At 36.4% G+C, this 14,907-nt stretch overlaps 1 protein-coding gene across 3 annotated transcripts; it reads left to right on the forward strand.

The window, feature by feature from the left end:
- The first annotated feature begins 1,005 nt into the window (after nt 1-1,005).
- LOC106669190 lies at nt 1,006-13,629 on the forward strand. Of its 3 annotated transcripts, none has more exons than XM_014398507.2 (5): nt 1,006-1,173; nt 1,233-1,318; nt 1,376-1,482; nt 1,538-1,613; nt 13,520-13,629. In XM_014398507.2, exons 2-5 carry the CDS (start codon nt 1,283-1,285, stop codon nt 13,589-13,591), a joined length of 291 nt encoding a protein of 96 aa, XP_014253993.1. In that variant the 5' UTR covers nt 1,006-1,173; nt 1,233-1,282; the 3' UTR covers nt 13,592-13,629. The 3 variants fall into 3 exon arrangements, with proteins under 3 accessions (XP_014253993.1, XP_014253991.1, XP_014253992.1); XM_014398505.1 differs by lacking the exon at nt 13,520-13,629 and adding an exon at nt 1,680-1,789 and having other exon boundaries at nt 1,007-1,173; XM_014398506.1 differs by lacking the exon at nt 13,520-13,629 and adding an exon at nt 1,680-1,789 and having other exon boundaries at nt 1,007-1,168.
- The last annotated feature ends 1,278 nt before the right edge of the window (nt 13,630-14,907 follow it).

Genomic DNA, 14,907 nt, shown 5'->3' on the forward strand with positions numbered 1-14,907 from the left:
TACTACAGACGAGATGGCCGTTCAAGAGCCGACCAAATGCGACCGCCGACCAGTCATCTCGAAGGACAAATCCGAGGTTGTGTGACCGCCCGGCCCACACCTCGGATTAAAGCTTTTCATTCTCAGGCACCCTTCTCCACATGGGTGAATTCAGGGGGAGAGGTGGTCAGTCTCTCCCCTATGGGTAACGTGTGTCCACTGGGATTCACAGGCCAGCCCTCACCTCTGCTGCACCCACTCCTTTCCGGAAGTCCACACGCCCCATATGTTGGAGGAAGTCGATGCTACGTTCTGGGTAGATGGGACACCTGTGGCCATGTATAGCCTTGCATGACCCCACCGCTACAGATTATCCGCCGAGAATGAGATGGCACTTCTATGTGTGCCGAAGGGATGACCATTTTGCCAAGGATTGCCGCAGCCCTCGAGCGGGAAAAATTACCATATACAACACACAAGAAGATTTGTTAGATCTAGGCATATAGTGTTAATACATTTGAGTCTTACTAGATTGCACTAATTTTTTTAGTGTTAATGGTCAGGAAGACTAGTTGACCTTTATTGCGTAAGTTGGTATATACATAATACAAATATCATGCCAAAACTTGTATAAAATTGTAAAACTGCTGGATTTATTAGTATATAAATCTACCTGCAAGTGGCAAAAAATGATGAGAAATATAGTATTTTCTGCTAGGTGCGGGCAAATATTTTCTTTCGTTTTATATTATTTCGAAATGATATTTAAGTTTAAAAAAATTGTGTTATACTTAGTCAAAAGCTGTATCTTGTTAAGAACTTGTTCAGAAGATTCAGTTAGTGTTAGGATTGACATTTTCTAGACTTATCTCAGACAGATTAGGATTAAAAACAGTATAACTTAATCTCATAAACCTTTCCTACTAAATTTGGCATTATTTATTATTTTGTACATTACATATTAAAGGGCTTTTCTCTCGTTTTTCACCAACTCTCTTATAAAGATTTGAAACAATTCGCGTATAAAACATATGTTGTACATGTGAAGTGGTTTTTCATCAATACACTTTAAATAATGTAAAATCTTTCCAATTTTTTTAAATACGATCAAAATTCAGCATTAAACATCACACCCACTGGATAAAATTGTGATCTGCTCTTGATAAGAAAAATACCCCTGGATTGTACTGTAATGTAAATCCAGTAAATTGTATGAGTCTAGGTTTCATTTATGTTAGAATGAATCTTTTCAGATAAATAGACACAGTTTCTATAAAGCGAATAAGACTACACTCAATTGAAAATGGATAAGACTGAAGAAGACAGTAATGAAACTAAGGTCAAAATTGATAATACAACTACTAAAATTCCACGTTGAATGAGTTATTTGTTATAGCATTTGTCTGACAAACCAGTGCACAAATTAGACGTTGGTAAACTTTTAAAGGAAAAGTACAATTGCATGTCCCTTCCTACGGAAATTTCAAACGTGGATCATTTGAGGTAATCTTTAAGACGAATGTTATTCGTCGTAATTTATTTTTATTTATTCTTCCAGCCCGGAGGAGATTGTCAAGTTGAACCCGAGGTACTATAATTACAAGTTGTGCTCTGACGAACACAGGCAGAAATCGGTAGGTCTAAAGTTTTGATATGTTAAAAGTTAAATAATGGTTTATTTATTGAAATTTATTCCTTAGTCGCCGAGTTTTAATCTATTCCTGTCCACAAGTGCAATCGTAATCGCTACTGTTTTTATTTTCTACCTTCACAATTCGAATTTGACAATAAACGTACAATAAACACATTCCTTCTAATGTTTTACATCGAGATATTCACCAAAAAAAAAGGGATCATCATTTCTGACATGGTTTGGAAGAAAATTGTGGAATTATGTACGTTTGATGAACCGTTGTCGAGATTTTGATCAATAGCGATCTTCCCTGGTCTGCCTGTCACGGCTTCGGAACATGAATGGAATAAATCAGGCGGAGGATTGATAACCGAGGGTGATAAAAGGCCGGTAATCTGGAAAGTGAGGGGAGCTGCGCGAGGATTTCCACTCGGCCAACGTTTGCCGTCTGAGGTTTTCAACGGTGGGGACGTTAAACATAATATCCATCGTCCTTTGACGACAAATTTTACTTTTCAGGCAAACACATTTTAAAAGGAAACGACCGGTTTGTATACCAAATTAAACCAGACGAAAAAAAAATATTCTGACTCTTAGGTGGCCAATTGTTTGTCTATATAAAGTACAATATTTTTCACACATAAACTATACATGCTATAATTTTTTTATAAGTTTTATTACAAATAACAGTCGTTCAACGAATATTTTATTTTTCAAAAACTACCCTACCTGGAACAAAATTTAAAACAAGTTTAACAAACTATCTCAGTTTTTTCAACTGGTAACCTACATTTTGATTTCTATATTCATAAAGTTTATTCGATTCAAACTAAAACAACACATTTTTCCAACACAAGTTTTAATTTTCTCTTCGTTTTAACACAATACCTTAAACATTTTAATTTAAAACTAATTTATACAATTTAAAAAAAATTAAATTTTGAAATGGGCTACAACGTTTTTTGGTGGCGCTCATCACTGTAAGGTAAAAGTCCCAGGTTCGAATCCAGCCGCCCTGCATTCGAACCCGACATACTTACAAATGGTCTTTTCTTCAAAAACACCGGCACCCCGAGAGTTGATGAGCACCAATGTGAAGAATGGAAACCAATGTGTCCCAATCTGACCTGTGTGCCGCGAGGCCATACAGTCTCGGACTCGCCCCCACGGTGCCGATTCCTGCAGCTCTTGAACGGCCATCTCATCTCCTTCATCCACCCAGGGGAGTCATAGCCCACTTAATGTGGACCTACGGCGACTATGGGTGGTAATTTGTATGCAAGGCGGGAAGCCCAGAAAAGGTGTACTCGTGCCTTCGTTCATGTCCCCTTCTCAATCCGGGTTCCTTCTCTCTTCCTCGTGACCTCTCTCAACCCTTGGTTACAAGGGGGGTCTCAAGGCACAATATAATGCTGCAGCCTTGAGGGCGTGGCAACCTCTCTAAAGCACAAGCTGTACTCGTGTCGACCTCCGGGTCGGCAGCGGCGACGTGCTTTAACAGACGAACACGTGGGTTAGGGTACCGGATCTTGTCTGCATAGACGGGGGAGGGTGCATAACCATCCGGGGTAGCAGAAATGTTCCAAACTCCAGCCCCTGCTACAGTGGGAATGGATTCGTAGTGGTTCGTGGTGATGCCCCTGGCGGGAACTTAGAGAAGAGTATGTTCTTCTATCTGTGACCTTCTCTCGAGCACTTGATGTGACCATTGTTATAAACCCGGCCTCACGGTATACGAAGGATTGGACATTCGAAGTGTATAGCGTTGAGGACGTTCAGACTACGCTGACGGAGTCCCTCGAATACTGAGAAGTAGCGGATGGAATTGGATAGTGGTCGGTTGTGCCTAGTTGAAGTATGTAAAGTAACACGAATAGCAAACTTTACCGAAGGCTCTCTTCTAGGAGGTGGTTATCAATTCCACTTTCAACAAAACCGCGGTCGGAGCGGATCCGGAAGTTCCTATGCTGGGGATGTCCCAATATTCTGGGAGATAGAGTGCGCCTTCTCTAACTAGGAGGGCGCGGGAAACCCGGCTGATGTATTTCGGCTAGCCCTTTGCGAGCGGCATACGGTTCGATGCTCAATGCGGACCCAACCACTCGGAATGGGCAAGCGGAGAGCGAGGTTCGTCTTGGCCCCTCTGGGCTGGGACAGCCTCTACACCAACGCTGCGGCTGTAACACCCTTCAGTCGTATACGGAAGTGCATCAGCTCTCATCTTGAGAATCAAAACTTCCGATAAGGCCTTATCTGCCAGGTGCGGACGTTAAAGATCTTCACTGTCCTTTTAAGCACGGCAGAGTATGCGGGAACCTCAGACCCCATGACAATGTAACTAACCATAATTGAACAGAACACTTAGTGCCTCCCCTTTCATCCAAACTATAGTTACGTATTCGGCAGGATATTGAGCTGTACTATCCTAAAAAAATTAATGGCTATATCTCAACTCAAATCCATTTTCTTTCTAACTCCAACCAATATAACTATAATGGAACAATTTTATGCCTCCTCTTTCATCCAATCTCATACAGCTTTCTTATGTATAGAAGTTTGATATGTTCCTCCGAATATAACCTTACTGCCCATTGCTTCTCCGTGGTGTAAATTTTGCAGTGTTGTACCCGTTCTTTTTCAAAGGGCCTCTGCTGTCCTGATAGCACTAAAATAGCTGATTTACTATTATTTTGGTTAGTTATTTATATTATTATGATGTTACACAATGAATGTGAATCATGAAAAGTCCTACTATTTGCAAAAGATTTCTGTGCCATTTTTCTCAATTTTACTGTCTCTCGCGGGTTATTTGCGAATGGGCGTTTAAAACAGAATGGTGAGACCGAGAGGGTGTTTCGGCTAATGGTACTGTTGGACGCGTAGGATTGATGTCGGCCGCAGACGTATAGCCCCTACTAGAAAATGAGAAATGTAGGAAATATAAAAGGTGTCGATTCAGAACGGATCGCATATATATTTTTTATATTCTGAAATCGATTTCGGGCCGGTCCCGTCTGTTTGGATAAATGACGTTTGTTGGATCGGGTGCGGTTTCCCACCTGCGATAGATCAAACCTCAATCTCCCCGGCCGGCTCAAGTGTCGGATGAATGACCGCGACCGCAGGGCCCTCCCTGGACAGCATAATTCAACATTTAATTAGCACACGGGCTGAGGGGCCGTAATGGTTTTGCCAGCGTCCCTACCGTGATATGTGAGGAACTGCACGCCTACATATTATAATAGGGGTGTCACAAAGGTAATTTGTACCACTCACCGCTCCTCGCCCAACAGCCTATCAATCATATCTGGGACGTGTGCTGCTCATAAGATACTGGGAGAAACGTTGGAACTTTCAAAGTCAGAAAAAGCCTTCATCCTATTAAAACCGAAAAACAAGATTTATTATAGCTTAACCGAGTACGCGAAAAACATCGATCATTAATCAGCTCATAATGACCGAGAATATTTTTTCACGATTTTTTTTTTCACAGATAAAAAACCGTGTATTATACAAAATTAATTTGATAATGTAAGATTTATTTTACATAGCTTCATTAACTCTAAATCATCTGGACATTTTGGACAAACTGGGATATCTATATTACCCAGAAAATTAGTTGGAACATGTCAAATTTTATTTTACCCACATCCCTCTAATTTTATCCCAAAGTAAGGAAAATATCTCGTTATGTGAAAAGAACAGAACATCCACGGTAATCCAGGATTTCAGAAGCACTTAAAGATAATTGGTGTTTGTGTTCAGAGTGCTAAATTATTACGGTACAGCAGTAAGAAGGGCCTTCAAGCTTCCAAAGAACTGGAGATACTCAGAGAGACAGGTTTCGGGTCATAATTGGACCACATCGTAGAAAGTCGTTAAAACAACAAGTCAAAAATAGTAATGTTAATACTCTATGGTAAAGATGGGGACCGCGGTAGCCGAGTGGTTAGCGTGAGAGACTCTCGGCTCATAGACGCCGCGGTCGTGGGTTCGGTTCCCACCGTCGCCTCTGGCCCTTTTTTCACGATAACCCCCCCCCCCAAATATGAACACACATAAGAATTCGACACCATGGTCAATATGCATAGATCATAAGGCAAAAAAAATATGGTAGATATTTGGAAGTTGGATTAAGCAAATCGTGCTTCCGGTCTAGAACTTCAAACAAATCACAGACTTGGTGGTTAACGCTCATAAAAAATTACATAAATCCCTCTGAGTTTGAAGTAAAATTTTGTTTTCGTGAAAAGGTTAGGAAAGAAGTTAGAGTAACAGTTAAGCATGAGATAGATTTTGGGTAGTGAAAAGTTAGGTTACTTAGCCATGATTTAATTTCTTTTCCCTAAAAATTTGGGAAACTGTGCAAATGCAAAGCGCCATTTTTATAATTTTTTCACGATTTTTTTTCAGGTTGAGTAGTTTCTCAGCTGAACACCATTTTTGCTGGTTTCCTCAAGGAACTATCTTTGAGCCCATCTTGTCTCTTGTATATTTTAGCAAAATAATTCTCCCCTTAGGAGGAGAGATACAATTTCGAACAATTTAGACAACAAAATATAACCAGACCTTACCAAAAACACAGGTAGGGTAAAACACAACCGTATTCATTCCAGGGACGGGTAAGGTTACATATCCACGATGTAGTATTTTTCGTAAATCTACGATATTGAGCAAATGCGAAGTGCAAGTGTTCTAATTTTTTTTAGGTTGAGTAGTTTCTCAGCTGATCTAGATGGCTGCTCGTTTTCCTCGAGGATCTGTCCAAGAACTTATCTTGTTTATTGTATATATGAAGAAAATACCTTGCCGAAAGGATGTCAAAATGGCTCTTTACGCTAACCATATCGGTCTCTACTCTTCCTCTTGGAGAAAAGATGCAATATCAAACTAGTTAGACGACCAAATAACATAATCAAACTTTATCCATCGTAGACCAAGGCAGTCAAAACACGACATTTATTCTAGGAACGGAGTCTCTCCTCCAAGAGGAAGAAGTATTTTATGAAAATGAGCGACAACTATTGATTTTCCTCAAGGCAATCTACTGTGACCCATCGTGTTTGCTGTATATTTTAACCAAATAACTCTTCCTCTTGGTGGACATATACAGTGTCAATAATGTTTGACAACAACACATTATTAGACCATCATCAAAGACATAGGCAGAGCAAACCATTGGTATAATACGGAACACAAACCATTTATTAGGTTTTAATCAATCTATCCTTTAATCTAGTAAAATATTTACGAAATAAATCATAAAATTTGATAAAACAATACTTGTGTAACCAAATTCAGGTCGTTTAATAACAAAAAAAAGACAATCAAAAACAATAAGTCTTAAGCACAACATTAAAGTTTAATAAATGTATATTTAGTAGTGATGTACTCGTTACGTTAGAAAAAATAATTTATCACTCAAGGATTCCAAATTAGGAAATTTTTAGCGCTATCTATTTAAAATTATCTACATATAGTTGAAATTATACTTAAAAAGTGAGTCTAAATTAAGATGTTTTCAACGGCCGGGAAGCTAAATAAACTTAAAATTGGCGGTTCTTTGAGAGGAACAGCGACCCTACGCGAACCCATAGTGGATTGATGGATATTATTGACAATTAATTAAGGTTTTTAGTTGAGATAAAAAGTCAATGGCACGAGCGGGATTCGAACCCACGATATTCGGCTTGATACGCCGCTGCTCTACCAATTCAGCTATCGGGACCTCGATCCACTCGGACATCAACTTCCAATCTCAACCGTACCTTTTGAATTTTCCCTCCTTTTTGCCAGTTTTTTTATCTCAACTAAAAACCTCAATTAATTGTAATATATTAATTGGTCAAGTGGACCACGAAATTAGTGAATTTAATGATTTATAATGAAGTTACTTCACTAAAGCTCTCCGTGGCTATTTCATTTGTCGTCGAGAATCCAATCCGATTACACGACATTAGAAAAATAGCAAAAAGGAGGGAAAATTCAAAAGGTGCGGTTGAGATGGGAAGTTGATGTACGAGTGGATCGAGGTCACGATAGCTCAAGTTCTAGAGCAGCGGCGTATCAAGCCGAAGATCGTGGGTTCGAATCCCGCTCGTGCCATTGACTTTTTTATCTCAACTAAAAACCTTAATTAATTATAATATATTAATTGGTCAAGCGGACCACGAAAATAGTGAATTTAATGATATTATTAACTATAATGCACTATTAGGCTAACTTTGAACCATTGAAACATGGTCTAATAACTAGTTAAATAGCCTTTAATTTAACTAGTTAAATAAAGCGAGATGAAGCCCCTTTTAACCCAATTCCTTAATAATACAAAAAACGAGAAGGCTTTTCACTCCTTTTAAAATAGAAATTCCATTCTAATTTTTGGCCGATTTTGAACAGTTCAATCGACCCTCGGTCCGTGTCCTTTAAGTCCTTTCTAATTATGCTAAGTGGTTTAGTTTCAGCGACACGATGAAATGCTCATATTCATGAAGGATTGTGGTACTTGTGAGTGTATTGGCTCTCTAATTCGAAAACGGTGCACTTTGACTAATAGGGCACGTTCAGAGGGCTCTATCGAGTAATATAACATATTGTTAAGCAAAATACTTTGTTCGATTAGTACTTAGTGACTTGGAGAGATGTAAGAAGAACTAGTAACAGCTATCTTTTTCGTAAGCTAATAAATTTAATAAATTAAGTTTCTCCAATTTAAAAAAATGTTAGAACATAGATCTCTAAACAGTTATTCCAATGAAAATATTTGTAATGATTTTATTGGGAATCAAATACATTACACAAATAAAATGAGTTGATAAATAATGTATCAGTTATTATAATTAACCCTCTACAAAAACATTGAATATCTGATTAATACTTGAATCTACCAATTTCCAACCCCGGGTAATTATTAAGATTAATTATTTACAGAAAAATAATGTTAACACAAAATCACATTCTCTCTCTCTCTCTCTCTCTCTCTCTCTCTCTCTCTCTCTCACACACACACACACACACACACACACACACACACACACAAACATCGAAGATAGGCCAATAATTCCTACGTACTGGCAAACCTTTTACATCAAACAAGAAGATCAAAATTAAAAATTAAAAACAATAAACGCAGGAGTGCAACATGGTAGCATATTAGGTCCACTTTTTTACTTGTTATAAACCAGTGATTTTCCGAAAATAGATGGAGTGAATTGAACATCTGAGTAATACTTGAATCTACCAGTTTCTATCTCTGGTAATTATTAATAAATTAATTATTTACGGAAAAATAATGTTAACCCAAAATCACATTCCCCCTCTCTCCCCCTCTCGCTCACTCTCTTTCTCTCTCTCTCACACACACACACACACACACACACACACACACACACACACACACACACGCACGCACGCACACATCGAGGATAGGCCAATAATTCCTACGTAACTGCTAACTTTTTACATCAAACAAGAAGATCAATATTCAAAATTAAAAACCATAAATGCAGGAGTGGTACAAGGTAACATATTAGGACCACTTCTTTAATTGTTATACACCAGGGATTTTCCGAAAAAGACGGAGCAAAAATTGCAACGTTTGTACACGAGACAAAATGCAATAAATGCAGGAGTACTACAAGGTAGCATATTAGGACCACTTCTTTAATTGTTATACACCAGGGATTTTCCGAAAAAGACGGAGCAAAAATTGCAACGTTTGTACACGAGACAGCGGCGATACCAGTAGGACCGACCACCAGCAATTCAACCAAAATTATTCAAGTTGTTATGAATTGAACATCTGAGTATACACGAATTTACCAATTTCCTGCACTGGTAATTACTAATAAATTAATTATTTACAAAAAAATAATGTTAACACAAAATCAAATCAAAATCAAATTCAGTCTCTCTCTCCCTCACACACTCTCTCTCTTTCTCTTTCTCTCTCTCTCTCACTCTCTCTTACTCTCACTCTCTCGGTCTTTTTCTCACTTAGGGGAGTGTTAGGGATGTATTTCCTCTGAGACCTGTTTTCGTACTTGAAAAGAGAATATCTAAAATATCTGAGGTAAAATAACTAAAAGCATCATAAAATCATGGTATTTCGATTAATTAATATTATAAACATATTTTTGTATTCTGTAACTAACTATATTAACAACAATAATTAAAAACTAATTGGTTAACTACTTTAACTAATTTAAAGTTATTACTATCAAAAATTTTTGTTAAAGTTTTATTGTTTATCTTTCGATTGTTATTTTTTTACATAAATAAATACATATGACATTAAATTTATAAACCAAAAAAATTGTTGTGACGTGAATGATTAATAAAAAAACATGTAAAACTTTTTATTTTCTAAAATAAAGATATAGATATAGATATATATATATCATTAAAGATATTTTCCAATTTTTTTCCAAATTTGACATGATACTAAATAATAATAGCACGTAAGAACTAATCAAATACATGGCGCTTAACTTAAAATCAATAATTGCATGACGCAACAATAAAACAGGGGGCGTCGGTGGCCGCACCGCACAGTTTAGGCGTTGACACGGCGCTCATCACTGTAAGATAAAGGTCCCGGGTTCGAATCCAGTGGCCCTGCATTCGAACCAGACATACTTACAAATGGGCTTTTTTTCAAAAACCCTGAGGGTTTATATGACCTCTGCAGTTGCGAACCCTCGTATAAAAATTCATTCATTAACAATAAAAGCCCTCGATTTAAGTGCTTCATAAATAAAATAGAACATATCAATTGTCTTGTTTTTTTGTTTCCAATTTTAGCAAGAACTCAAATTTGTCTAAATTGTTATTATTTACACAAGCATCTATGTATTTCTTTAAATCAAAGGATCTTTGAGGTTGGTAAATTGGACAATTTAAAAATATATGTTCTAAGTTCTCCTCTTAAAACAATTTACACAAACATACATACATATTTGAGACCATTTTCAAAAAATTTGATTTCCTTAGCGTTAGACAACCTTTGTATAAGTAGTCTTTGTTTTACTTATAGACAAATTTAGTTCTAAATATTTTTCACAATTATGCAAGGAGCTGATTTTTCTATAAAAAGGGTTAAATCTTGAGTTTAGCAGTTTTTCTATGTCTATTGAGTAGAGATTTTTTTCCACTTTGACAAAATACATTCTTTTTCGCGTTTCAGGTCGCAAACACACATCTTGTTACGACTTATACAAATCAATAAACATATCCAGACGTGAAATGTTTAATAAAAAATATGTAAAACTTGTTTTTGTACTCTCTATTTGTAAAGACATTGTAAAAGAGACTGTATAAAGTGTATATATGATGTATAATGTATGTATGTATATAATCTATATAACTCATGTTAAGTGGAAGAAAAGTCCACGAGACCAAATTTTGTTAAATAAAACGTTTAACCAAGCAATCAATCTCTCCCTCACTCTCTCTCTCTCTCTCTCTCTCTCTCTCTCTCTCTCTCTCTCTCTCTCTCTCTTTCTCCCTCTCTATGTCTCTCACTCACACACACACACACACACACTCACACACACACACACATACTTTCTACCTACACCACGTTTCGAAATCCGTATAATTGAATACATCTTGCGAAACATAACCTGGACGGACGTATTTTTGGATGGAAAGGGATAAAATCATCGGTCGATTGGCTCTGTCCACAATCAATCTCTCTCAGGGGGCGTGCGAGGGTAAAGACAAGGCCCAATCTCTTTATCACCGGCCCTTCTTTTCCTTGATGATATCGATTGGTAATCATGAGGGCCCTGGCACCCAATATCCTCCCGGTTACTACTCCCTCTGAATTGACAATAACCGGATTTAAGGTCGCCTTGTGGATTCTAGGCCGATCCCGATTCTTGGAAATAAAACCGGCTAAACTGCCATCGGTTTACAAGATTTATTTTAATGGGGTTCCGCATGAAATTCAATCCAACAACGGAGTTGGTTTATACACAATCATCAACAACTCCTAAACCTAATAATAAATATAAATGCCTCAAAAAAATATTTCGACAAAATAAAGAGGGACTAGATGTACAATTGGATAAAAAAGAGACAAAGAAATATAGTTGCACACTTGTTGCATTCTAAATAAACAACACTATATATACACGATGACGTCCATTTTTAGCATCCGTTTAATAAAAATTGATTATACTAAAATTGTAGCGACTGTTTTTAGGACCCACAGCTATTTTTTATCCACTTCTATTTGATTTAATTTAATTTTTTTCAATTAATTATTCTTTCTATGTAAGGTTTTGGCTGAGATAAAAAGTCAGTGTCAAGAGCGAGATTCGAACACTCGACCTTTGGCTATATACGCCGCTACTCTACTACTTGAGCTATTATGACTGATGAAGTTTCCCACTTTTTTGCCATTTTAAGATGTGTAATCATTTAACTTTCACTTTCAGAGTCCACGGAGAGCTGTTTAGTGAAATGATACTTCTTTTATTTAATAAATATTGATCCATTTAAGTTTTAGTTGTTAATTGATCAAGTTACTTCTTTCAATTATTTTTCTACGTAAGGTCTTGGTTGAGATAAAAAAAGTCAGTGTCACGAGCGGGATGACTTCGCTTTTTTATGATTAAAAAAATTAATCCATTTACGTTTTAGTTGTCAATTGATCAAGTTACTTCTTTCAATTATTTTTCTATGTAAGGTCTTGTTGAAATAAAAAAGTCACTGTCACGAGCGGGATGACTTGGCTTTTTTATGATTAAAAAAATTAAACTATTTACGTTTTAGTAGTCAATTGATCAAGTTACTTTTTTCAATTATTTTTTTATGTAAAGTCTTGGTTGAGATAAAAAAGTCAGGGTCACGAGCGGGATGACTGACTTTTTTATGATTAAAAAAATTAAACCATTTACGTTTTAGTTGTCAATTGATCAAGTTATTTCTTTCAATTATTTTTCTTTGTAAGGTCTTGGTTGAGATAAAAAAGTCTGTGTCACGAGCGGGATGACTGACTTTTTTTTATCTCAACCAAGACCTTACATAGAAAGAATAATTAATTGAAAGAAGTAACTTGGTCAATTGATCACGAAAACGAAAATTGTTTAATTCTTTTAATCATTTCCCTTTCAAGAGAGTTTATACGACGAAAAATAGAAACCAAGGTCAAAGATATAAATAGTTAATAGAGAGAGGGATAATGATTTAGTCAGGATAAGGCGAGATGGTTAAAAAAGACAAATATGGTTCTATAATAAGCAATAGAATGTGATCTGTAGATAGATCGATAAATAGATATGTACATAGATATAGTTAGATAGATATATAGAGAAAGTGTGTGAGTGAGAGAGACATTTCAATCTAATTTACAATACATTTTTACTACTTTTCTCAAATTCTTGGGCTGTGCCGGAATTCGTACTTTGGACCGCTTGGCATGTACGAATCGGACACCGTAGCCACTTATTGATTATAGAATACTGTTTCTCCTAGAAAAAATTATGTGGAAAGTTTGCATATTTTTTCTCGTTTAAAGACAGTCGTATCATTATGTCTTTGTTTAATTTGTACATAAATAGTGTAAATTTCCGTTAAACCCGCAATCCAAACTGGAAGAAGTGATCTGACACGGTGCTTGACAATGGAACGGCGAGAATAGGCGGACCCTGGTATAATCAATGCCGCCTACTGATAGATATTCATCGAACATTATTACAAGGGCATACTTCCCAAATGTCGAACTTTAATGTACTTTTCGAATGGAGGATTTTCCAAAGAACTTGGGAACTCGAGAACTGGCAGGTCTGCGTCAGATTGTAACAAAGTCGCCTTGGTTGAAAATCGTATTAAAATTATAATATTGGAGTAGAAAATCAATTTAAAATTTGTCAGTTAAGTAAAGTGATTTCTGTTTAACAGGAGGACTTAATGTCGAACTTCCCGCTGAGTGTCGCGAGCAAGGGGTCAAACAACTTCAGATGCTTATTATAAAGGATGATCATTTAAAAAATACATATTAAAAAAATCAACTTCTTTAACCACTCAACTAGGTTATCGTAAAAGTAGTATTTCTAAGATGGAAAAATTCATATCAACCTATTTTTTGAGGATAAAAGCAGCATCGTTACTTTTTCCAATGTAGGAACTGTATGAATCCAATTTTATTCAACGAAATTCTCCTTATTCTCCCTGAAATATATGTTTTTTTTTAAATCTTGTATTGTTTATACGAATCTTACTGGTGAAAGCTGACTTTGATTCGAGAAGAGGAGATAAAAGTGAGGCCATGGAAAATGTAGACGTATATCAAAGGTAAGTGGATTATAGTGGAATTCTACACGAAAAAGATATTCAAAATGGTCGTTGTTTATCGTATCCAATGGTTTTATCTTCATACAACATCATCAAATAGCTATTTTCTCATGTTCACGATTTTGACCATTTTTGACATGGGCTCTTATAAATTTAAAGGAATGTTCAACAATTAAAATTTTATGAAGTGTTAGATTGTGTGTGCTTCATTTGTCGATGAAAATGTTTTTTTAGTTAGATATCAGGCAACAGCCATTTGTAGTTAAATCGCGTTTTTAGAAGAAACAGCTAAAAAGGATAAAACCACATTTTACTATTTATTGATACGAGCTGAAAGCCTGAATATTTAAAATTCATTAAGGCCGAACAAGTAAACCATTTTTTTTAAACTAGACTTAAACAATTTCCCATAAACTTTTTCAACCATCAAAAGAAAAGTGAATTGTACTTTTATAGGAAGTTTGTACCAAATTGACTACAAAATTGAACTAGTGATCTTGGTTTTTCCAACGGTCTCATAGAGGGTTTTCTTCTCGGCCTAGGACCACCGATTTTCTTTAGAATTAAAATTTTCAAGCCTTGACTGGGCACAGTCAAGTTGGCCGAGCTATGCATATTTCATGATGTGGCTATGTCAGCCTCGCGCCGGTTTATGGCCTTTTCAAGAGCTGGATCGTCGGAAACCAACGAGCCGGGAACTTTTTAAATTGCAACCACCTAACCGAAACTCTATTATTTTTCAAATGAATTTGAACCAAAAGTCAATTCCAAGGAGATTTGTAAATATCCAGGATGCGGCGTTAAATGCATTGAGATATTTTACTAATAATTGACCCTGGTGCAAAATTGTAATTCTGTAATACACTTTCAATATTGAGTAAGTTTTGAACTTTAATCAAAATTCACTAGTTGAATAACTTTGTACGAAGCTAATCAGTGATGCTAATTATTCAGCGAAAAAGTTAAATAAAAAATGTGACGATTCATATTATCCT

The sequence above is a fragment of the Cimex lectularius genome, unplaced genomic scaffold (assembly GCF_000648675.2).
Source record: "Cimex lectularius strain Harlan isolate CLEC.00 unplaced genomic scaffold, Clec_2.1 scaffold77, whole genome shotgun sequence".
NCBI lineage: Eukaryota > Metazoa > Arthropoda > Insecta > Hemiptera > Cimicidae > Cimex > Cimex lectularius.